The sequence below is a fragment of the Heptranchias perlo genome, chromosome 44, assembly GCF_035084215.1.
Source record: "Heptranchias perlo isolate sHepPer1 chromosome 44, sHepPer1.hap1, whole genome shotgun sequence".
NCBI classification, from domain to species: Eukaryota; Metazoa; Chordata; class Chondrichthyes; order Hexanchiformes; family Hexanchidae; genus Heptranchias; species Heptranchias perlo.
Window position 1 is genome coordinate 5,955,360 of NC_090368.1, and position 25,000 is coordinate 5,980,359.

The 25,000-nt window shown below is 54.1% G+C and overlaps 1 protein-coding gene across 1 annotated transcript in view; it reads right to left on the reverse strand.

Annotated features, from left to right (window-relative positions):
* Nucleotides 1-23,589, reverse strand: part of LOC137306695 (phospholipid-transporting ATPase ID-like) — a 47,827-nt gene extending 24,238 nt beyond the window's left edge. The window contains 16 exon segments of the mRNA XM_067976038.1: nucleotides 1,568-1,758; nucleotides 2,814-2,883; nucleotides 2,886-2,975; nucleotides 4,169-4,216; nucleotides 5,673-5,881; nucleotides 6,885-7,081; nucleotides 7,557-7,645; nucleotides 8,455-8,613; nucleotides 10,582-10,661; nucleotides 12,390-12,460; nucleotides 13,243-13,315; nucleotides 15,383-15,444; nucleotides 18,066-18,164; nucleotides 20,407-20,520; nucleotides 22,554-22,612; nucleotides 23,574-23,589. Of these exon segments, the coding sequence (XP_067832139.1) occupies nucleotides 1,568-1,758; nucleotides 2,814-2,883; nucleotides 2,886-2,975; nucleotides 4,169-4,216; nucleotides 5,673-5,881; nucleotides 6,885-7,081; nucleotides 7,557-7,645; nucleotides 8,455-8,613; nucleotides 10,582-10,661; nucleotides 12,390-12,460; nucleotides 13,243-13,315; nucleotides 15,383-15,444; nucleotides 18,066-18,164; nucleotides 20,407-20,520; nucleotides 22,554-22,612; nucleotides 23,574-23,589 (1,627 nt within the window).
* Nucleotides 23,590-25,000: the final 1,411 nt, after the last annotated feature.

Here is a 25,000-nt window from a genome sequence, read left to right on the forward strand (position 1 = left end):
AAGCTCCCTCTACACTGTCCCATCAAACACTCCCAGGGCAGGTACAGGGTTAGATACAGAGTAAAGCTCCCTCTACACTGTCCCGTCAAACACTCCCAGGGCAGATACAGGGTTAGATACAGAGTAAAGCTCCCTCTACACTGTCCCATCAAACACTCCCAGGGCAGGTACAGGGTTAGATACAGAGTAAAGCTCCCTCTACACTGTCCCATCAAACACTCCCAGGGCAGGTACAGGGTTAGATACAGAGTAAAGCTCCCTCTACACTGTCCCATCAAACACTCCCAGGCAGGTACAGGGTTAGATACAGAGTAAAGCTCCCTCTACACTGTCCCGTCAAACACTCCCGGGGCAGGTACAGCACGGGTTAGATACAGAGTAAAGCTCCCTCTACACTGTCCCATCAAACACTCCCAGGGCAGGTACAGGGTTAGATACAGAGTAAAGCTCCCTCTACACTGTCCCATCAAACACTCCCAGGGCAGGTACAGGGTTAGATACAGAGTAAAGCTCCCTCTACACTGTCCCATCAAACACTCCCAGGGCAGGTACAGGGTTAGATACAGAGTAAAGCTCACTCTACACTGTCCCATCAAACACTCCCAGGGCAGGTACAGGGTTAGATACAGAGTAAAGCTCCCTCTACACTGTCCCATCAAACACTCCCAGGGGCAGGTACAGGGTTAGATACAGAGTAAAGCTCCTCTACACTGTCCCATCAAACACTCCCAGGGCAGGTACAGGGTTAGATACAGAGTAAAGCTCCCTCTACACTGTCCCATCAAACACTCCCAGGCAGGTACAGGGTTAGATACAGAGTAAAGCTCCTCTACACTGTCCCATCAAACACTCCCAGGGCAGGTACAGGGTTAGATACAGAGTAAAGCTCCCTCTACACTGTCCCATCAAACACTCCCAGGGGCAGGTACAGGGTTAGATACAGAGTCAAAGCTCCCTCTACACTGTCCCATCAAACACTCCCAGGGCAGGTACAGGGTTAGATACAGAGTAAAGCTCCCTCTACACTGTCCATCAAACACTCCCAGGGCAGGTACAGGGTTAGATACAGAGTAAAGCTCCCTCTACAACTGTCCCGTCAAACACTCCCAGGGTGCAGGTACAGGGTTAGATACAGAGTAAAGCTCCCTCTGCACTGTCCCATCAAACACTCCCAGGGGCAGGTACAGGGTTAGATACAGAGTAAAGCTCCCTCTACACTGGGAGAACGGTCGGAGTTACAGCCAGTGGAGAGGAGACTTTCATCCCATCCATCCGGTTTGGATTTGATCTCCGTTCCCAGAGGGGAGGGAGCTCTTTCCAATTCCTCACAGCTCTCCCATCCCCGCGTCCCCCCCAGACGGTGGACCATCTATCACCCCTCCAGACTGTGACCCTCTTCCCTCCCTCCCCAGACTGCGACCCTCCTCTCCCCACCCTCCCAAGGCTAACACCCACCCTTCCCCCACCCCAGATTGTGACCCACCTATCAACCCCTCACCCCCCCAGACTGTGACCCCCCCCTCCTCCGCAGACTGACCTCCCCCCCAGCCCCCGGACCGTGACCCACCTATCACAGACATGCGTTTGCGGATGTTGTTGAAGTCCAGGATGGCGAGGACCTGGTAGGTGATTGGTCTCCCCATCTCGTGGACCGTGATGGTGTCGGGAGTGCGGGAACGGAACACAAAACCAAAGTTCCGGGCAGCGGTGACCAGCGCTCCTTCATCCGGGGACTGGGCCTTGTAATAGAGCTCACCTGGGGGGGGGGGGGGAAAGAGAGAGAAAGAGAGAGAGAGAGAGAGAGTGAAAAAGAGAGAGAGAGAGAGAGAGAGAGAGAGAGTGAAAAAGAGAGAGAGAGAGAGAGAGAGAGAGTGAAAAGAGAGAGAGTGTGAGTGAGTGAGTGAGTGAGAGAGAGAGAGAAAGAGAGAGAGAGAAAGAGAGAGGAGAGGAGAAAGAGAGAGAGAGAAAGAGAGAGAGTGAGAGAGAGAGAGAGTGAGAGAGTGAGAGAGAGAGAGTGAGAGAGTGAGAGAGAGAGAGTGAGAGAGTGTGAGAGAGAGAGAGTGAGAGAGAGAGAGTGAGAGAAAGAGAGTGAGAGAAAGAGAGTGAGAGAAAGAAGAGTGAGAGAAAGAGAGTGAGAGAAAGAGAGTGAGAGAAAGAGAGTGAGAGAAAGAGAGTGAGAGAAGAAGAGTGAGAGAAAGAGAGTGAGAGAAAGAGAGTGAGAGAAAGAGAGTGAGAGAGAGTGAGAGAAAGCAAGAGAGTGGAGAAAGAAAGAGTGTAAGAGAAAGAAAGAGTGTAAGAGAGTGAGAGAGAGAGAGAGAGAGAAAAAGAAAGTGAGAAAGAAAGAAAGAAAGAAAGAAAGAGAAAAAAAAAGTGTGAGAAAGAAAGTGAGAGAGAGAGAGAGAGAGAGAGAAAGAAAGCGAGAGAAAGAAAGCGAGAGTGAGAGAGAAAAACGAGAGAAAGAGAGTGAGAGAAGAAAAGAGAGAGTGTGAGAAAGAAAGAAAGAAAGAAAGAGAAAAAGAGAGCGAGTAAGAGAGAGAGAGAGAGAGAGAGAGAGAGAAAGATGGAGGGAGGGGGAGAGAGGAGAAAGAAATAGTTAACGCAAAAATGCAAAACATTTTCGATCTTAAACAAGGTATGTGGTCCGGCAGTGATGGGGTGAGGAAGTGTTGGCACCAGTGTTATGTATCAGAGTGCTACGGTAAGGGAGGTGTCTCTCAGAGTTAGTGAGGGGCGTGGGGTGTATCGGGCTGGGGGGTGTGGGTGTGGGGTGTGGGGTACATCGTGGGGCTTGCAGTGTACATCACTCTCTTACCTTCTCTTTATCCTCGGACATCACCGTGTGACACAGCTGAGAGAAGCCTGAAGACTCGTGACTTCGTGATGCCCCAGTTTGACCGCCTCCAGGAGCAGGTGATCATAAAATGTAAACTTCGGGTCTGCCAGGGGGTTGAACGTAAAATCGACGGCTCCGTCTTCTACCAAAAAAAAAAACAACAAGGGCGTCTCGTCAGACGACAGACAGTCTCTGCAACTCAAAAACTTGACTGTCTCACACTCCGATAACTTGAGGTGGGGTTGGCGGTCCAGGACAAGGGAACGTAACTTAAAATCAGAACCAGGCCATTCAGGAGAGAAGTCAGGAAATATTTCTTCCCACACAAAGCAGTAGATGCTGGCACGATATTTTTAAGGCTGAGTTAGACGGATTCCTTGATTAACAAGGGAGTCAAAGGTTACAGTCGGTAGACCAGAAAGTAGGGTTGAGGTCGCAATCAGATCAGCCATGATCTTTTCAAAGGCACAGCAGGCTCGAGGGGCCGAATGGCCTCCTCCTGCTCCTAATTCGCCTGTAATTCATCATTTTGAAGCCGAGATCGTTAGCTTTTCTGCTAGCCGCAGGTATTAAGGGGTATGGAGTCAAGGCGGGCGGTGGAGTTGAGTTACAGATGTCTCACTGAATGGCGGGATAGGCTCGAGGGGCTGAATGGCCTCCTCATGGCTTCGAGTCTCAGGTTCAGGTGTTCTACCGAGAACGGGTCGCAATAGCTCCTCCAATGTCCAATTTGGGAAATGCACCCCTGCCCAGTGTGGGACTGAGGGGCAGGAAGATCCCACCTCCGATCCCTGCCTCCGCCCAGAAGCCCCCTCTACACTGTCCCATCAAACACTCCCAGGGCAGGTACAGGGTTAGATACAGAGTAAAGCTCCCTCTACACTGTCCCGTCAAACACTCCCAGAGCAGGTACAGGGTTAGATACAGAGTAAAGCTCCCTCTACACTGTCCAGTCAAACACTCCCAGGGCAGGTACAGGGTTAGATACAGAGTAAAGCTCCCTCTACACTGTCCCATCAAACACTCCCAGGGCAGGTACAGCACGGGTTAGATACAGAGTAAAGCTCCCTCTACACTGTCCCATCAAACACTCCCAGGGCAGGTACAGGGTTAGATACAGAGTAAAGCTCCCTCTACACTGTCCCATCAAACACTCCAGGGCAGGTACAGCACGGTTAGATACAGAGTAAAGCTCCCTCTACACTGTCCCATCAAACAGTCCCAGGGCAGGTACAGCACGGGTTAGATCTCCCTTAATGTTCTCTGTTCCAATGAAGAAAGTCCCAATTTCCCAAGCCTTTATTCCCAACCAGAACCTGATATTTCCAAAATAACTCACCCCTCTCACTTCACATTTATGTCCCAATTCATCAATCAGATCACCTGGGGGAAAAAAGTCAGACATTTCGATGAAAGACCTGCATTTATATCGCGCCTTTCATGACCCAAAACACTTTACAGCCGATGAAGTACTTTTCGGAGTGTAGTCACTGTTGTAATGTAGGAAACGCGGCAGCCAATTTGCGCACAGCAAGATCCCACATACAGCGATGAGATAAATGACCAGATCACCTGTTTTTTTAGTGATGTCGGTTGAGGGATAAATATCGGCCCCAGGACACCGGGGGAGAACTCCCCCCTGCTCTTCTTCCAATAGTGGCCGTGGGATCTTTTACCTCCACCTGAGAGGGGCAGACGGGGCCCTCGGTTTAACGTCTCATCCGAAAGACGGCACCTCCGACGGTGTGGCACTCCCTCAGTAGGAGAGTCTAGATTATGTGCTCTCTGGAGTGAGGTTCGAACCCGCGAACTTATGACTCAGAGGCGAGAGAGAGCTACCAACCGAGCCACGGCCGAGAGGGCCCAGTCCCAGAGCTGCCATCTTGCCACCTGGACACCATCTCGAGGAGATGGAAGAGGAGAATCAAGGAGGCTCTGAGGTGACCGCGAACTCACACCAATCAGTATAGCTTCGTCAGACGCGCCGAGGTGAAATTAGGAGCACTGGGCGGGGGGACTCGTCCAATGGCTGCAAAGGGTGGGGTACTGAGCCCCGTGGACTGGACTTGTGCTCGATTGGCTGATTGAGGCATCGATAGAGGGGGGCCCCCCCCCGGGGAAGAGAAATTAAAAAATAAAATCAGCCGCCAATCGGTTGAGGGCAGAATCAGGCCCGGCCGTGAAGCACCCCACAGTCGAACAGCTCGGCAACTGCTGACGAGAGGCTCGCTCGGGCCAGAGAGTGCCCGCGGAGCCTGTTACCCAACCAGGAGTTAAGGGCCTTCGGGAAGGGAGGGGAGTAATTCTGTGAAGGACCTCTCATCCCATAATTTCCACCCGTCCACCTCCCGTGGCGTTGCACACGGGCAGTCAAGATTAACGGTAGTCTTTCGGGATCGTCGGCAGGAGATCGGGGCACGCCATCGTAATTAAGTCCCCATTTTAAAGTCTAACACCCTTATTTTTCTGTGATCGAATATTAATTATTGCTAAATAGCAATTTGGGAAGCAGAGTCGAGTTGGTTGGAGTTGCTCGGTGCAGGCCGAGGAGCTACGGCACCGCCACTGGCGGGAGGCCGTAATTACAGCGGGACAAGTTTACATAGGGACTTTCCATTGTAAATGTGGACACTGGAATTGAAAAACGTGACGGAAAAGTGCGACCAAAACACGACGCAAAAAAAGTGTGACAAACACACGAGGGGAGGAAGCATGGTTTTATGGCAAGGATACGGACGCGGTTCTTTAACGTCCCGGCTCTGCGAGCTTCCCAAGTCAACCCCTCGACACCGGCCGGGTGCCCCCCCCCCCCCTGGTTCCTGCTCGGCCGGGCGCTCACCGTAGGTCTTGCCGTCAATGGAGCACTTGTTGAAGGTCATGATGTTCTGGGTGAGGGTCCCGGTCTTGTCGGAGAAGATGTACTCGATCTGGCCCAGCTCCTCGCTGAGTGTGGTGGTACGGGCCTCTGCTGCCGTGTTCTTCCTCACGCAGTACATCTTCTTGTCCCAATTGATGAAGTAGCTGTGCCCGAGGCGGATGACCTCCACACTGCTCGAGGAGAGGGGTGAGGGGTGAAAGGTTAGGAGGACAGTTGACGCCAAGCAACCTTTCCAAGTGCACGCTCATACCGTGTCACCGCGGCAACCGACCCATGATATTTAAAGGACACGATCTCCAGACTGGCGCCTCGATGCCAAGTGTCCATCAGTTCCAGAGTCGATTCCCGCTCCAGGCAGCTCTCAAAGGAACAGAGGCTCACGGGTTAGATACAGAGTAAAGCTCCCTCTACACTGTCCCATCAAACACTCCCAGGGCAGGTACAGGGTTAGATACAGAGTAAAGCTCCCTCTACACTGTCCCGTCAAACACTCCCAGGGCAGGTACAGGGTTAGTTACAGAGTAAAGCTCCCTCTACACTGTCCCGTCAAACACTCCCAGGGCAGGTACAGGGTTAGATACAGAGTAAAGCTCCCTCTACACTGTCCCATCAAACACTCCCAGGGCAGGTACAGGGTTAGATACAGAGTAAAGCTCCCTCGACACTGTCCCGTCAAACACTCCCAGGGCAGGTACAGGGTTAGACACAGAGTAAAGCTCCCTCTACACTGTCCCATCAAACACTCCCAGGGCAGGTACAGGGTTAGATACAGAGTAAAGCTCCCTCTACACTGTCCCGTCAAACACTCCCAGGGCAGGTACAGCACGGGTTAGATACAGAGTAAAGCTCCCTCTACACTGTCCCATCAAACACTCCCAGGGCAGGTACAGGGTTAGATACAGAGTAAAGCTCCCTCTACACTGTCCCATCAAACACTCCCAGGGCAGGTACAGGGTTAGATACAGAGTAAAGCTCCCTCTGCACTGTCCCGTCAAACACTCCCAGGGCAGGTACAGGGTTAGATACAGAGTAAAGCTCCCTCTACACTGTCCCCATCGATATACCTTAGCACCAAATTCAGAAGAGCACCCCCTATGATGGCAGTTTGACATTTTTCCTTTTAAACACATCAACCACCGCCCTGGCGAACAGCAAGAGTCCGTTCCAACGCACCTGACGTAGAGCGAGATGGGCACGACCGTGTTGAGGATGATGATGTAAGACCAGAAGGACAAAAATCCAGAGAAGAAAGCACTGTCCACTCCCTGGTCCCACGGCAGGTAGATCTGGAAGAGATTTCCCACTTCATGTTCCCAGATGGAGTTGCCGATCGCAAGGATTATCCCCATGCAGATCAGGAATCCAAAGATCTGGAATCAAAGGCAACACCGTTTCATTCCGATCCAAAGGAACCCCAACATACTTTCAGATGGACCAAGGCAGCCGGGCGAGAGGGCACTGCGATCGGGGAGTGTTTCACCGCACAGAGGGCAATGGGACCGTATTTGGGGCAGGAGTGGCCGGGATATTGGTAACCAGCTATCTGGTGAACCTGTGAATTTAGCTGGAGGCCCGCAGGCCCCACAATTTAGCTGGAGGCCCGCAGGCCCCACAATTTAGCTGGAGGCCCGCAGGCCCCACAATTTAGCTGGAGGCCCGCAGGCCCCACAATTTAGCTGGAGGCCCGCAGGCCACAGCTTCCTGAAGTAAAATGGGGAGCAGTCCATCTCCCCGATGGTGAACAGGAATTGGAACCCATGACAGTTTTAAAAAATTGCTGCTTGGCTCTCTTTAAGAGTTCCCGTCCCTCCCTCCCTCCCACTCCTGGAGCCTCGTGGGACTTACCCAAAGCACCAATGTGTTCATTAGCCGGTCAATACTGGTCCTCTTGAACTTCGTCCGGCCGCTGTTTTGCATGAGTTTGGTGTCAGGACCTGCAAAAAAAAACCAAAACGGCTTCACCGACAAACTGAGGCACTTTTCAGAAGGGACGTGGTGGGCCGAATGGCTGGCCTTTGACCTCGGGGCCCGATGGCTGTCCTTTGACCTCAGACTGACGTCAGCAACCGCCAAATACCACCCAGATAAAGGTTATAAAAAAACAAGTAGTGCGTTTCATCTCCACGGGGTAGACAGGCCGCTCCTCACTCCTCACTCTCTCCCACCATTGGGACTCCACAATCAGCCAAAAGGCCCGTGTGGTTCGGTGGGCCTTTGCGCTGGTGGGGTGGAGGAACAGGGGCTGCCTGTCCAGCACTGTGCGGAGTCTGGGGGGGGGAATGGAGGGAAGAGAAGCCGACAGCTCAACAACGAAATAATGACAGGGCATGAAAAATAAGTCACACGGTGGGGGCAGAGAACAGAGAGAGGGGGGCAGAGAACAGAGAGAGGGGGGCAGAGAACAGAGAGAGAGATCTTGTGGTTGAGGGAGGTGCAGCCTCTAATCGAGCCGAGTCCCTCTCTTCCTGGCAGTCACTCTGGATTTTTATAATTCCAGTACTGCCGGAAACCACTGCGGGAGGGGGCGGGGAAGGCGGAGAGGGGGCGGGGAAGGCGGAGAGGGGGCGGGGAAGGCGGAGAGGGGGAGGGGAACGCGGAGAGGGGGAGGGGAACGCGGAGAGGGGGAGGGGAACGCGGAGAGGGGGAGGGAACGCGGAGAGGGGGAGGGAACGCGGAGAGGGGGAGGGAGAGGGTTGAAACGCGGAGGAGAGCAGGAGGTGCGCGCGAGCGAGCGGGGCCTAACCTGCGAAGACGACGATCCCGAAACACCATTCCGTATTGCGGAGGACACACCCTCGGAGCAGCATGTTGTGATTATCCAGAGGGAATTTATTCTCCTTCCAGTACAGAGTCCCCGTAAATCTGTCCAGCTTGTTGTTGGGCGGTTCACAGATCACCTCTCCTGCGGAGAGCACAGAGAGACAGTCAAATAAAATTAAGGCCCGCCCTCCCTCCCCCCTCCTCCAATATCCCCCCTCCTCTCCTGCAGGCGCCGACTCTCCCCGGGGTAGGATTCCCCCCAACGCATCAACCTCAAACCTGGCGTCCCTCGAGCGGACATTTCAAAGCCAAGCTCGGCCTCATCTTCCCTCAGCTCAAGGCTGCACTCTGACCCTGGACCCTTCGTCTCGGTCTGGAGGAGGAGGGACCGGAGAGGGCGCACACAAGATCGTCAAGGGGGACACCAGAACGGAGAGGTTCCAACCGTCAGGAAAGGCCGAACAGGCCGAGGGCTCTTTTCTCTGGAAAAGAGAAGACTGAGGGGTGACCTGACAGGGAGAGAAAAGACTTGCATTTATATCGCACCTTTCTCGGCCTCAGAGCGTCCCAAATCGCTTTACAGAAACACGGCAGCCAATCTGCGCACAGCAAGATCCCACAATGTGATAAATGACCAGATCATCTGTTTTGAGTGATGTTGGCTGATGGAGGTCATTAAAATTATGAAAGGGTTTCGATAGGGTAGACGTAGAGATGATGTTTCCACTTGTGGGGGGAGCCATAAATATAAGAGAGTCATTAATAAATCCAATGGGGAATTCAGGAGAAACTTCTTTACCCAGAGAGTGGTGAGAATGTGGAACTCACTCCCACATGGAGTGACTGAGGGGAATAACAGAGATGGATTTAAGGGGAAGCTGGATGAGGGAGAAAGGAATAGAAGGATATGCTGATAGGGTGAGATGAAGTAGGGAGGGAGGAGGCTCGTGTGGAGCAGAAACACCAGCACAGACCAGTTGGGCCGAATGGCCTGTTTCTGTGCTGGAAATTCGATGCAAGTGGGTTTTTAAGTGGCTATACTTAAAAATGGCCAAAGGGTGGCGCCATTGCTGCAGTGATCGGTCAAACCCCACACTGGGCAAAATGGCTCGCTGATCGGTGAGTTCCCTCGGCATCAAGTGTCCGAGTATCAGTGAGCAAACTACCGGCTCTTCAGTCACGTTCCAGCCTTGTCTTTCACAGTGGAAGAATGTGAGAGTTACTCATGACTCCAGCAGGCTTTGGGATCACCCGAACCCCTCGATTTGATTCCAGCCTGTAACTCACTCCCGGGTATCTGTTATTCTATATATAAACCCCCCGAACCCCTCGATTAGATTCCAGCCTGTAACTCACTCCCGGGTATCTGTTATTCTATATATAAACCCCCCGAACCCCTCGATTAGATTCCAGCCTGTAACTCACTCCCGGGTATCTGTTATTCTATATATAAACCCCCCGAACCCCTCGATTAGATTCCAGCCTGTAACTCACTCCCGGGTATCTGTTATTCTATATATAAACCCCCCGAACCCCTCGATTAGATTCCAGCCTGTAACTCACTCCCGGGTATCTCTTATTCTATATATAAACCCCCCCCGAACCCCTCGATTAGATTCCAGCCTGTAACTCACTCCCGGGTATCTGTTATTCTATATATAAACCCCCTGAACCCCTCGATTAGATTCCAGTCTGTAACTCACTCCCGGGTATCTGTTATTCTATATATAAACCCCCCGAACCCCTCGATTAGATTCCAGCCTGTAACTCACTCCCGGGTATCTCTTATTCTATATATAAACCCCCCCCGAACCCCTCGATTAGATTCCAGCCTGTAACTCACTCCCGGGTATCTGTTATTCTATATATAAACCTCCCCGAACCCCTCGATTAGATTCCAGCCTGTAACTCACTCCCGGGTATCTGTTATTCTATATATAAACCCCCCGAACCCCTCGATTAGATTCCGGTTTGTAACTCACTCCCGGGTATCTGTTATTCTATATATAAACCCCCCGAACCCCTCGATTAGATTCCAGCCTGTAACTCACTAGGGGTATCTGTTATTCGATATATAAACCCCCCCCCACCGATCACTTGCCCCACTCACCGTCAAACTTTGCCAGCTTGTTGGTATCTCCCAGTTCTGAGGTAATGGGGATCGACTGTCGAACTTTCATGTTAGTTTCTCTGTGAAATACAGAAGATGGATTAATTAATTCCTCCTGTTGTCTGCTCCTCTCCTGAAGGCCCCCAGCTCCCTGCCGGGGTGCTGGCCCACGGTAATCTGTAGCCCTACCCGTCTTGTGGTCGACTTGCCCGCTTAGATGGTGAGAGCCTGTGAGCTATTCGGCCTTGGGGGGCATCGCCGGCAACCCCGAACCTGTTTTAACCTGGTGTTCCAGCAGAGGGTGGGAAAAAAGTGTTGGGACCATTTTACCCCCCTCCCCCGTACCTTATCCAGTTTTAACCTCTCACCCGAAAGACGCCACCTCCAACAGTGCAGCACTCCCTCAGTACTGGCGCCGGGAGTGTCGGCCTGGATTATGGGGCCCCACTCAGTGGATTGGGGGCTCGAACCCACGACCTTCTGACTCCAGAGGCGAGAGAGAGCGCTACCCCACGGAGTCATGGTCAGACACCCGACTGCTCCGCATGTTCCCAATCCTGGTTTCAGGATCCCGGGCACACCCGGGATGCATTATGTTCCCTTCCCCCCCCCCCCATTACGTGCCGCCTCCTCGCTGGGATCGGGTCCCCTCCTGAACCTCGCTCAATTTTTCAGGCGCCCAGCGGCAACTATTCGACAACAGGGGGCATCGCAGCCCGTTAATCCAGCACTTCCCAATCATGTGGTGTCAGGGCAGCGATCGGGTCGGGAGGGAGCTGCGCCCAGAGAGGGCCGACAGACGTGGTTAACGCCTTGAGGCACAGGAAGGAGCAAACTCAGAACCCAAGTCTTTACACCATCAACACGTGACGATCTTGGCTGCAGATAGCGACACCACAATACCCGGCCAGGAAGCAGACGATTGGGTAATTCCCCCATCAATCAGGCCTGGAGACCGCCCTGCTGTAAGTGACTGGGATCGATTTAAAACTGCATACTCAGGTGGTGATGGATAGAAGAGAGCCTGGTCTTCAGTTGCTTCCAAGCCTCTATTCACAGAGTTTCCTCTTACACACACCCCACGGCCTGGATAAGCTCTCCTATAAAAAGGAGCCGTGGGAGTCGCCAATCGATATCCACCACCCGAATACAATTACCCCCAATTGATGCAAATTATACAATTAACAGGCCGTTCGGCCCAACTGGTCCGTGCTGGTGTTTATGCTCCACACGAGCCTCCTCCCTCCTCTCTTCATCTCACCCTATCAACATATCCTTCTATTCCTTTCTCCCTCATGTGTTTATCCAGCTTCCCCTTAAATCCATCTGGTAGCGAGTTCCACATTCTCACCACTCTCTGAGTAAAGAAGTTTCTCCTGAATTCCCGATTGGATTTATTAGCGACTATCTTATATTAACGACCTCTGGTTTTGCTCTCACCCGACAAGTGGAAACATCTTCTCTACGTCTACCCTATCGAATCCTTTTATAATTTTAAAGGCCTCGATTGCATATAATGTAACTATCCTCCACTCACTGCGTTTTTCTGGAGAAATAATCCTGCTTTTATCGGGAGAAGTTGTTGTAGTTTTGGTCAGGAGTTCTGCTTGCTGCAGTTCGCAGATGCTCCTTTTTAAGTAGACTCTGTTTGCTGAGATGCGCTGTTCGAATAGATTCTGTTTGCCGAGCGAATAGGCTATTTTTGCGGTAGAATAGACTGCGTGCTGCGAGTCCTGTCGTAAGTCCCGCCCCACCTCCAACTCATTGGCTGAGACTGTGGTGTCAATGGACACTCTACTCAAACTTACCCATCAAGTTCTGCTGTTTCAATGTAGCACAGTCCATGGGGCTCACTGCTGGACAGCAACAGAAGATCTGCCTAGCAACAGATACAGGCAAAGGCAATCAAACTACGAGCAGCAGAGGCAACAACAACAACCTGCATTTATATAGCGCCTTTAACACAGTAAAACGTCCCAAGGCGCTTCCCAGGAGCGATTATCAGACAAAATTTGACACCGAGCCACATAAGGAGATATTAGGACAGGTGACCAAAAGCTTGGTCAAAGAGGTAGGTTTTAAGGAGCGTCTTAAAGGGGGAGAGAGAGGCGGAGAGGTTTAGGGAGGGAATTCCAGAGCTTAGGGCCCAGGCGGCTGAAGGCACGGCCGCCAATGGTGGAGCGATGGAAATCGGGGATGGGCAAGAGGCCGGAATTGGAGGAGCGCAGAGATCTCGGAGAGTTGTAGGGCTGGAGGAGGTTGCAGAGATAGGGAGGGGGGACGAGACCATGGAGGGATTTGAAAACACTCCAATTCTCTCACTCTCCTTCCCTTTAGCTCACTCCATAGTTGGTTAACAAGTCTATATTTTATTTGTATAAATTCTTGTGAAGGGCCCACACTTCTGGTCAACAGAACTTACTTCCTGTTGTCATGACTTTTGGTCAATATTTACCACAGTAAAGTGCTATGTCAACATTTCCCATTCAAATTTTTCTATGTCAACAGTCACGGTGCTGGTACAAGTTCTGGCCACCAGGTGGCCATCTTGTACATAACCGGCACTTCACTGTTTGCATCAAAAGAATGCAATGGGGGTGGGGAAAGGTTTGGTCAAAGCGACATTTTGCGGAACGCTGATCAGGTGGGACGGGAACGTACCGCCACAAACTGGTTGTTCTCGAGCTTGATGATGTCACCAACCCGGACGTGCATCCACTTATCCTTCTGGAGTCTGCGGGAAGAGGAAGAGGGAGTCAACGCTCTGGTGGCCGGGGCTAGGCCTCGGCCTAGGCAACACACAAAATGGACGCTGGGCGCCAATGGACCTGGTTACTTGACTGCGGCCATCCTAAAAATGGGTGCTTGTGACTGGAGTAAGAGGCAGTTGAGTCAAGAGTCCTGGGGAACAACAACTGACTGGAGGGACATTGCAAGTTTAACCATAACCTTCAAGGAGCCTTCTGATTACGTCATCCATCTTATTTTGGAGAACCTCTCTGGCCGTCATGGTGATGGATATTGGGTTTGGCGAATTTTCCACCTTTGACAACATCAAACACTCCCAGGGCAGGTACAGGGTTAGATACAGAGTAAAGCTCCCTCTACACTGTCCCATCAAACACTCCCAGGGCAGGTACAGGGTTAGATACAGAGTAAAGCTCCCTCTACACTGTCCCATCAAACACTCCCAGGCCAGGTACAGGGTTAGATACAGAGTAAAGCTCCCTCTACACTGTCCCGTCAAACACTCCCAGGGCAGGTACAGGGTTAGATACAGAGTAAAGCTCCCTCTACACTGTCCCATCAAACACTCCCAGGGCAGGTACAGGGTTAGATACAGAGTAAAGCTCCCTCTACACTGTCCCGTCAAACACTCCCAGGGCAGGTACAGGGTTAGATACAGAGTAAAGCTCCCTCTACACTGTCCCATCAAACACTCCCAGGGCAGGTCCAGGGTTAGATACAGAGTGAAGCTCTCGATGGGAGGACTCCTCCTATTGCATCTGTCCAACATTTCCAACCATTTCCCGAAGTGAACCAATTCCCTGCCAAAGATTGGGCAACTTTCTGGATTCCTCCCTCGAGTTGGTCGAGGTTGTCCCACATTCATTTCCCGGGCATCCTTTACAACCCACGGAGGGAGGGGGAGGAGCTTCAATCTGATTAGAAACCTGAACCCCAACCCATGGGGCGAACGGTCAGTTCCTTCTTTACATTCCCATAGAAGCAGCAGTTGGCCGAGAAATCGGCCAAATAAAAATAACCCTTTGATATTGGCAAATACTCTTAAATCGTCTCAAATTTCTCTCACTCGGGCCTGATCTGTTGCCACAATACTTGTCTGCTCAGAATAGTCCCCAGATAGAGAGCTCGGGAGGAGAGTGATCTCCCCTCTGGAATGGGGAATTGACAGCACAGAAACAGGCCATTCGGCCCAACTGGTCTGTGCTGGTGTTTATGCTCCACTCGAGCCTCCTCCCTCCCTACCTCATCTCACCCTATCAGCATCTCCTTCTATTCCTTTCGCCCTCATGTGTTTATCCAGCTTCCCCTTAAATGCATCTACACTATTCACCTCAACTACTCCATGTGGGAGTGAGTTCCACATTCTCACCACTCTCTGGGTAAAGAAGTTTCTCCTGAATTCCCGATTGGATTTATTAGTGACTCTCTTATATTTATGGCCCCCTAGTTCTGGTCTCCCCCACAAGTGGAATCATCATCTCTAAGTCTACCCTATCGAGACCCCTTCATAATTTTAAAGACCTCTATCAGGTCACCCCTCAGCCTTCTCCTTTCTAGAGAAAAGAGCCCCAGTCTGTTCAGCCTTTCCTGGTATAATCAACTCTCTTAGTTCTGCTTTCATCCTTTTAAAATCTTTTTCGCACCTTCTCCAGTGCCTCTATTTCCTTCCTATAATATGGAGACCAGAACTGTGCCCAGTGCTCCAAGTGTGGTCTAACCAAGTCTATACAAGTTTAACACAACTTCCCTGCTTTTCAATTCTATCCCCTCTAGAAATGAACCCCAGTGCTTGATTTGCCTTTTTTACGGCCTGGTTAACCTGTGTCGCTACTTTTAGCGATCTGTGTATCTGTACCCCCAGATCCCTCTGCTCCTCAACCCCATTTAGACTCTTATTTCCCAAGGAGCATTTGGCCTCTTGATTCTTCCTACCAAAGTACACCACCTCACACTTACCGATTTGCCATTTACACACCCATTCTGCAAGTCGATCAACATTTTCTTGTAGTTTTTCAGACCGCCAACGTCACAGGACACAAGATTAGATACTCACGTGCCATTAACGAGTAACTGGGACTGACGATTGTTCACTTGCTTGTCACTCTTATGGCGAAACTAGGGGGGGGAAGGAGACGGACTCTATTAGGATAAGCGAGGAAGAATTAAACCCCGGGGCTGTTTCCAACGCAAGAAACACTTCAGTACGAGCGGCCCGTGAACAGGCAGTCGTCTGTGGCCTTTCGCTTCAAGAGGGGTTATAAAGGGGAGGTGAACTGTCCCATCATCCTTAACAGTAGGAAAAGAGATTAATGTACCAACTAAATCCCTCTCCCTCTCCCGCCCAGGCGCGCCCCGCTCCCTCTCCCGCCCCCGCCCAGGCGCGCCCCGCTCCCGCCCCCGCCCAGGCGCGCCCCGCTCCCGCCCCCGCCCAGGCGCGCCCCGCTCCCGCCCCCGCCCAGGCGCGCTCCCTCTCCCGCCCCCGCCCAGGCGCGCTCCCTCTCCCGCCCCCGCCCAGGCGCGCTCCCTCTCCCGCCCCCGCCCAGGCGCGCCCCGCTCTCCCGCCCCCGCCCAGGCGCGCCCCGCTCCCCCGCCCCCGCCCAGGCGCGCCCCGCTCCCCCGCCCCCGCCCAGGCGCGCCCCGCTCCCCCTCCCGCCCAGGCGCGCCCCGCTCCCCCTCCCGCCCAGGCGCGCCCCGCTCCCCCTCCCGCCCAGGCGCGCCCCGCTCCCCCTCCCGCCCAGGCGCGCCCCGCTCCCCCTCCCGCCCAGGCGCGCCCCGCTCCCCCTCCCGCCCAGGCGCGCCCCGCTCCCCCTCCCGCCCAGGCGCGCCCCGCTCCCGCCCCCCGCCCAGGCGCGCCCCGCTCCCGCCCCCGCCCAGGCGCGCCCCGCTCCCGCCCCCGCCCCCCGCCCAGGCGCGCCCCGCTCCCTCTCCCACCCCTGCCCAGGCGCGCCCCGCTCCCTCTCCCGCCCCGCTCCTTCTCCGCTCCCTCCCGCCCAGGCGCGCCCCGCTCCCTCTGCCGCCCCGCTCCCTCTCCCTCTCCCGCCCCGCTCCCTCTCCCGCCCCCGCCCAGGCGCGCCCTGCTCCCTCTCCCGCCCAGGCGCGCCCCGCTCCCTCTCCCGCCCAGGCGCGCCCCGCTCCCTCTCCCGCCCCCGCCCAGGCGCGCCCCGCTCCCTCTCCCGCCCTGCTACTTCTCCGCTCCCTCCCGCCCAGGCGCGCCCCGCTCCCTCTCCCGCCCCGCTCCCTCTCCCGCCCAGGCGCGCCCCGCTCTGTGTCCCTCAGTACGATATTTGATCTGCTCTGGTGCACTCGGCCACATCCTGAGTGCTGACAAAATGAATCATGGGTATATTTTTTCGATCCATTATGTCACTGAAAATACAAAATGGCTGCTCCCAGTTGACCTCTAACCCAGGCATAAAGAGAGCAAGAGAAGGTGACTGGGAGACAGCCATGAGCCGACAGGATGGCCCCTTCTGTACCGACTAAAAATTAACGGGATAATTCACCTCAAGAAACATCCCCTTTAAATTTAGCTGCATATTAACTCACGGAGTTGGGAATAGGGGAAAGGGAGAGGCAAGAACAGAAAAACCGTCATAAACCAACAGCGACAAGTCAAACTCTGACCTCACATTGGCGTCAATGCAGTACTTTCCCCCTCAAGTATCGTTTACCCACCCGGGTTCATTCCCGAACTTTCTCTAAAAGGTTTCTGCCCATCGGGGCAAAAGAAATGATTCCTGTAACGCTGGGAGCGGGGAGGAATATGGAGGGCGCCGGGTCAAAGGGGGTGAGCGGCAGAGGGCGCCGGGTCAAAGGGGGTGAGCGGCAGAGGGCGCCGGGTCAAAGGGGGTGAGCGGCAGAGGGCGCCGGGTCAAAGGGGGTGAGCGGCAGAGGGCGCCGGGTCAAAGGGGGTGAGCGGCAGAGGGCGCCGGGTCAAAGGGGGTGAGCGGCAGAGGGCGCCGGGTCAAAGGGGGTGAGCGGCAGAGGGCGCCGGGTCAAAGGGGGTGAGCGGCAGAGGGCGCCGGGTCAAAGGGGGTGAGCGGCAGAGGGCGCCGGGTCAAAGGGGGTGAGCGGCAGAGGGCGCCGGGTCAAAGGGGGTGAGCGGCAGAGGGCGCCGGGTCAAAGGGGGTGAGCGGCAGAGGGCGCCGGGTCAAAGGGGGTGAGCGGCAGAGGGCGCCGGGTCAAAGGGGGTGAGCGGCAGAGGGCGCCGGGTCAAAGGGGGTGAGCGGCAGAGGGCGCCGGGTCAAAGGGGGTGAGCGGCAGAGGGCGCCGGGTCAAAGGGGGTGAGCGGCAGAGGGCGCCGGGTCAAAGGGGGTGAGCGGCAGAGGGCGCCGGGTCAAAGGGGGTGAGCGGCAGAGGGCGCCGGGTCAAAGGGGGTGAGCGGCAGGGGGCACCATGTCAGGGGCTGTGGAAGGAGATTAAATGGGTTTGTGTACTGTAGAGGGTGCATTGTACATAAGAATCCCGACTAGCAGGGAGGATAGATCTTTTTCCCACGGAAGCTGAGCCTGGATTTGAACCCGGTCGGAGGAGAATCAGAGACCACCAGTTATATAAACTGCTCATTTTCCATTACAGCCAAATGCAGGGTCACAGGTCAAACATTCACAACAAATGTGCCCCCTCCCACCTCCCCCTCCGGCAAACACACGATCGTAAAAGACTCTTGGCCAAATCCTGGGGTCGGGGCCACGTCGTAACAACTGCGACGCACGCAGAGCGTTGGAAAGACTCACGTAATCATCGGTAGCGTCTTTGACAGCCGTGATAGTCAACACAAGAACCAAAGGCACAATGGTGGTGAACCAGGAGAGTGAGGAAATCTGCGGGATCAACTGGAAAAGGGAAACAGCCAGGAAAGGTTAGTGCAACGGAGCGGGAGGAACAATCCGGACAATTTAGGAAAAGCCCGTCGCCCACCGAGGATAACCAGGCAACAACGTCCAGACTCTGGAAGCCCCTTTGCGCATTCGGGCGACCAATTTTTATCTAACGCAGCAACTGTTGAAGGATGAAGAGCAGCAGTAGCATCGTCCCAGTACTAGCAGCTGGAGGCCTGGGCCTGGCAGTGCGGCCTAGTCTCTGAGGGAGGCATGGGGTGGGGGGCGGTGCGGCCTAGTCTCTTAAGGCTGGCAGTGCGGGGCAGAATTAACCCCCGGGGCCTCGAAGGGGGCACAAACCCCAAGGGCATTTACCGAGACGCGACCCGCATCGGTGCCCAATCTTCACAAAATTGAGCGTTAAACGTGGCTGCGGCTACTTGAAGTGCCCGAGGCCTGGGGAAGAACCGCGGAGCGACTTGGTTACCAGGGTAACGAAAACGAGGGGGGGGGGGGGGGGGGGGCGCCGGGCACTTGGCAGGCCCGCCCGGGCCTTCATTTACCAGGTGGGAGTCGAGGCCTAAGCTGGGACCCATCACCCTTATCTCCTCTTCCTGCCCGCCAGCAAAAAGGAGGCAGGGTTATCCCAGTGGCCTGGCCCAGATGAGGAGCTCGCCGCCCGGGAGCGGGGGGAAAATCGTAGGCCCATCAGTCCGCACCGCCCTCGTACCCCGGGAGTGGCCTTTGAGTGAAGACACTTGGGGATTGTGGCCTCCAACAAGTTAAGAGAGTGACAAGAAGAGCGAGGACGCCAATTAAATTCACGGAGCTGCACGTTTCGGAGAGTAAACAGGTCAACAAAATGACGGGCCTAACGAACAGGCTTTTCTTAGTGGAGTACAGGAAACCGTAGCAAATCGTACATTGACCATCCCCGAGTCGACCAGTGCCGTTTTTTGACTAGAACCGAGGGGAAAAACAGTTCTCGACTAAAGTCATCGTCACTAGACTAAAACGACAAGATTTCTTGCGAATCTTGCAGCACAGGGGAAGGCCATTGGGCCCATCTTCCACCTCTGCTTCTTCTGCCAATTATCCTCTGGTTACCAACCCTCCTGCCAGTGGAAACTCCTTAAAAAGGAAGAAAAATTAAAAACTTCAAGAGAAAGAGAAGAGCTAAAATTAAGATGGATTCTCAGATGCTAAACGGGTACTGGTCGGCGAGGCTTGGAGACTGAAATGGGCAAAGCAAGTCTCAATTTCCTTTGGGAGTCTCCCATCATCAATCCTCCGTAAGCTTCAGCTCATCCAAAACTCTGCTGCCCCCGTATCCTAACTCGCACCGAATCCCGTTCACCCATCACCCCCCTGTGCTCGCTGACCATTGGCTCCCGGTCCGGGAACGCCTCGATTTTAAAATTCTCATCCTTGATTTCAAATCCCTCCATGGCCCTCGCCCCCCCTCCCTCTCTCTGTAACCTCCTCCAGCCCCTACAACCCTCCGAGATCTCTGCGCTCCTCCAATTCTGGCCTCTTGCGCATCCCCCGATTTCCATCGCTCCGCCATTGGCGGCCGTGCCTTCAGCCGCCTGGGCCCTAAGCTCTGGAATTCCCTCCCTAAACCTCTCCGCCTCTCTCTCCTCCTTTAAGACGCTCCTTAAAACCTCCCTCTTTGACCAAGCTTTTGGTCACCTGTCCTAATATCTCCTTATGTGGCTCGGTGTCAAATTTTGTCTGATTTACGCTCCTGTGAAGCGCCTTGGGGGACGTTTTGCTACGTTAAAGGCGCTATATAAATGCAGATTGTTGTTATTGTAGTTGGAATCGCGGGTTTATAATTTGACAAAGTTCCTCGCGAGATGGATGAGGGAATTCCTGAACCATAAATTTTGCAGAAAATTTAGGTAATTAAAAATCGTGGGTGAATTCCTCTCCCCCACGCAAGAGACACTAAAGTTTGGGACGGAAGGACGCGGCAAAAAGTAGGCCTCGATTCCACTCGAGGGCTAAAACCCGAGGTCCAGAGGTGAGATGGCTCTTAAATTTGAGGACGCACAATGTCCTGTTGTTTAACCGGGCCTTCGCCAGTCCATATTAAACAGTCCCCTCGAAATAGCAGCGAGCAGAACGCCTGCTACACGCGTTAATCTTTTACCCCTCTCATCACCACCGGCTGTCACAGCTCGGCCTTGGAGCTCCGATTAACACGGAAGGCGGCGCCCGATCGCGGCAAAGAAAAAACCGGCAAGGCAAATACCTGAAGGATCAAGAGAAAGAGGAAGTAAGTGTTGGCCACTTCCTGGAACTGCTCGAAGAGGTTGATGGGAAGGAATGTGACGATGTCATATTTTGACGTCTGGATGCAGTTATTCTGGAAGAAAACAAAAATAGCAGAACGTGCGAGAGGTGAGTAGGGAGCCCCGATTGCTCCTGCTTTCCCTTTCTCTTCTCCTCCCGGGGGGTTGTTCAACTGTGGAGGGCATCACAGCCTGACCCGATTCTGTCCTCGCTTGGCGTCCCGCCCGCTCACACTTTCCGGTTGGTGGGTGGGGGGGGGGGGGGAAGACCTGGGATGATTCCCCCCCTACCCTAGAGGGAAATTAGGTGAGTAGCTTCTTATCTTCTCGAAGGCTCAGAGGTAGACTCTCAGTCTCAGGAAAGGCCCAGGGGAGGAACAATATCCAATGACGGCCCCCACACCTCTTCTCTCCCCCCCCCCACCTCCCGCTTGGAAAAGGAGGCTGTGGGTGTCGGTTGAGGACAAGATTGGGCTCAGCTGTGAGGCCCACCATGGTTGAATACCCCACTGATACTCAGTCTAAGTTCACAAGTAATGAATGGGCACATATTAAATCGATATTAATCGAGTATTCTACCCTCTCCATCTCCTCCAGTGAAGGAAATCCTCCCCACCCCCTAAGGACATAGAAACAAGAGGAGGCCATTCAGCCCCTCTAGCCTGTTCTGCCATTCAATTAGATCATGGCTGATCTGTATCTTAACTCCATCGACCCGCCTTGGTTCCCTAACCCTTAATACCCAACAAAAATCTATCCATCTCAGTTTTGAAATTTCCAATTGACCCCCCGGCCTCAACAGCTTTTTGGGGGAGAGAGTTCCAGATTCCCACTCCCCTTTGTGTGAGGAAGTGCTTCCTGACATCACCCCTGAACGGCCTGGCTCTAATTTTAAGGTTCTGCCCCCTTGTTCTGGACTCCCCCCGACCAGAGGAAATAGTTTCTCTCTCTCGACCCTATCAAATCCTTTAATCATCTTAAACCCCTCGATTAGATCACCCCTTAATCTTCTAAACTCGAGGGAATACAAGCCCAGTCTGTGCAACCTGTCCTCGTAATTTAACCCTTTTAGCCCCGGTATCATTCTGGTGAATCTGCACTGCACCCCCTCCAAGGCCGATATATCCTTCCCGAGGTGCGGTGCCCAGAACATCATTGGATGAGGCAGGGGACGAGCCATCCGCACGGGGCAGTCGATGGATGGTGAACGGAGAGGTGGGAGCAGGAGTGGAGGGCCCGATTGCTCGAGCGAGCACGCACGCACACACACACTAAATGGCTGACAGGTGCCGCACTATCCACCTGCTCCTACCGAGCTACACTGACCGGGGGCGCTTTCTCCGCCCCTCCCCCTCTCCCCGCCAACTCAGTGTTGACAACCCCCCAGTCCCTGACCCCTGACCCCGACTCAGTGTTGACCTATCCCCCAGTCCCTGACCTCTGGCTCAGTGTTGACAACCCCCCAGTCCCTGACCCTGACTCAGTGTTGACCTATCCCCCAGTCCCTGACCCCAGGCTGTGTTGACCTATCCCCCAGTCCCTGACCCCTGACCCCTGACCCCAGGCTCAGTGTTGACCAATCCCCCAGTCCCTGACTCCTGACTCAGTGTTGACCAATCCCCCAGTCTCTGACCCCTGGCTCAGTGTTGACCTATCCCCCAGTCCCTGACCTCGACTCAGTGTTGACCTATCCCCCAGTCCTTGACCCCTGACTCAGTGTTGACCTATCCCCCAGTCCCTGACCCCTGACTCAGTGTTGACCTATCCCCCAGTCCCTGACCCCTGACTCAGTGTTGACCTATCCCCCAGTCCATGACCCCTGACCCCAGGCTCAGCGTTGACCTATCCCCCAAGTCTCTGTAGAGTTGGCCCCACTCCGCAGTGGACAATCCCAATACTTCCACAGGTTACTCAAAGGGTCAATGCAGCGCGATGGAACATTCCGGACCCACCCAACCGTCAATCCCGACATCAGAACAAATCAGATGTTAAAGTCAGGCAGCACCACATCTGGATCAGAAAATAACCCACGACAGACAGACAGACCCCGCCTCACCCTCACCCCTCGGAGAGGACAGCAGGCCCACCCCCAGGTGAGAATCCTTACCGCGTACTGGAACTTCTCGTTGTATTCCCGGTCGTTCGCTCTCACCCTGCGCTCTTCCTCTGAAAGACAAGGAACGGAGAGAGACTGAGTCCGTGCGACAGAGAGACAGAGAGGGAGAGAGAACACTCAACAGTGAAATCCTGCTTCCCCTTCCACAAGGACACAAGAACCCCCCCACCCTTCACTTCATACGGTATTGTTATTGTGCACATGCTCCAAACACTCGGGCCTCTGGCTGGCCGCCTCTTGCCCTGCTCGGGTCCTTTGAGTAACCGCGGAGGGGACAGAATTCGGAAGTCGTCCAATTAAAGTGACAACCCCCAGTCCCTGACCCCTGGCACAGTGTTGACCTATCCCCCAGTTCCTGACCCCTGGCACAGTGTTGACCTATGCCCCAGTCCCTGACCCCTGGCACAGTGTTGACCTATGCCCCAGTCCCTGACCCCTGGCACAGTGTTGACCTATGCCCCAGTCCCTGACCCCTGGCACAGTGTTGACCTATGCCCCAGTCCCTGACCCCAGGCGCAGTGTTGACCTATCCCCCAGTTCCTGACCCCTGGCACAGTGTTGACCTATGCCCCAGTCCCTGACCCCTGGCACAGTGTTGACCTATCCCCCAGTTCCTGACCCCTGGCACAGTGTTGACCTATGCCCCAGTCCCTGACCCCTGGCACAGTGTTGACCTATGCCCCAGTCCCTGACCCCTGGCACAGTGTTGACCTATCCCCCAGTCCCTGACCCCAGGCGCAGTGTTGACCTATCCCCCAGTCCCTGACCCCAGGCGCAGTGTTGACCTATCCCCCAGTCCCTGACCCCAGGCTCAGTGTTGACCTAGCCCCCAGCCCTTGACCCCTGACCCCAGGCTCAGTGTTGACCTATCCCTCAGTCCCTGACCCCAGGCTCAGTGTCGACCTATCCCCCAGTCCCTGACCTCTGACCGGACAAAATGTTCTCATGAACGTCAATGACCTCGCTTCAGACGAATGGCAGGCACCAAACAGGCCAACGTCACTGGTTTACCTCTTGATCTCGCCATCAATAAATTAAACGTCGCAAGTCTACAGTCAGGTCGGGTCAACATTTGCCCCGTTACGAATTCCCTTGTCTACATTTCTAATGGCCACTTGCCGATGTAAACACAGTCGCTGTTGTAATGTGGGAAACGCGGCAGCCAATTTGCGCACAGCAAGATCCCACAAACAGCAATGTGACAACCACCAGATAATCTGTTTTTTTTTTAAAAGTGATGTTGGTTGAGAGATAAATATTGGGCCCCAGGACATCAGGGAGAACTCCTCTTCAAAACAGTGGCTGTAGCATCTTTTACGTCCATCTGAGAGGGGCAGACGGGGCCCTCGGTTTAACGTCTCATCCGAAAGACGGCACCTCCGACAGCGCAGCACTCCCTCAGTACCGGCGCCAGGAGTGTCGGCCTGGAGTATGGGCTCGAGTCTCTGAAGCGGGGGCTCGAACCCCCGACCTTCTGAGTCGATAGTGCTACCCACCGGGCCTCAGCTCCTGGGCTACCCACCTCTGCTCGGGCAGCTTCTCTAGAGCAAATCGAAGCCCGGAAGAGGTGATAGATGATAGTAGGAACACCGTAAACACCAATGGGAAAGAACCAACATCCCACAAGTGCACTGAAGTCATGAATCAGTTATGATCAGGTCTCGTGAGTGCTCATAATGAATTATATTTTAACCACGCATTAAAAATTGATAGACAATTGGAGACGACCATACAAACAAGCACTCCAGCGAGCAAACAGAGCTGGAATTCCATGACAAGGCCTGGGAACAGGACAATGCTGATCCCATGGACGCTTAAACATCCACCATTGACCGGAAACTCAACTGGACCAGCCGCGTAAATGCCGTGGCTGCTACAGCAGGCTGGATATTCTCCAGTGACTGCCTCACCTCCTGACTCCCCAAAGCCTCTCCACCATCTACAAGGCACAAGTCAGGAGCGTGATGGAATACTCTCCACTCGCCTGGATGAGGGCAGCTCCAACAACACTCGAGGAATTCCCAGAATGGTTACAGCACAGAAGGAGGCCGTTCGGCCCATCGAGCCCATACTGGCTCATTGTACGAGCAATCCAGTAAGACCCGCTCGTTCCCCAGTTTTTTTTCCCCCTTCAAGTATTTATCCAATTCCTTTTTGAAGGCCACGATTGAATCTGCTTCCACCGCCCTTTCAGGCAGCGCATTCCAGATCAGAACAACTCGCTGCGTTAAAAAAGTTTTTCCTCATGTCGCCTTTGGTTCTTTTGCCAATCACCTTAAACTTTAATTGGACACCATCCAGGACAAAGCAGCCCGCTCGATTGGCACCCCATCCACCACCCTAAACATTCACTCCCTTCACCACCGGCGCACCGTGGCTGCAGTGTGTACCATCCACAGGATGCACTGCAGCAACTCGCCAAGGCTTCTTCGACAGCA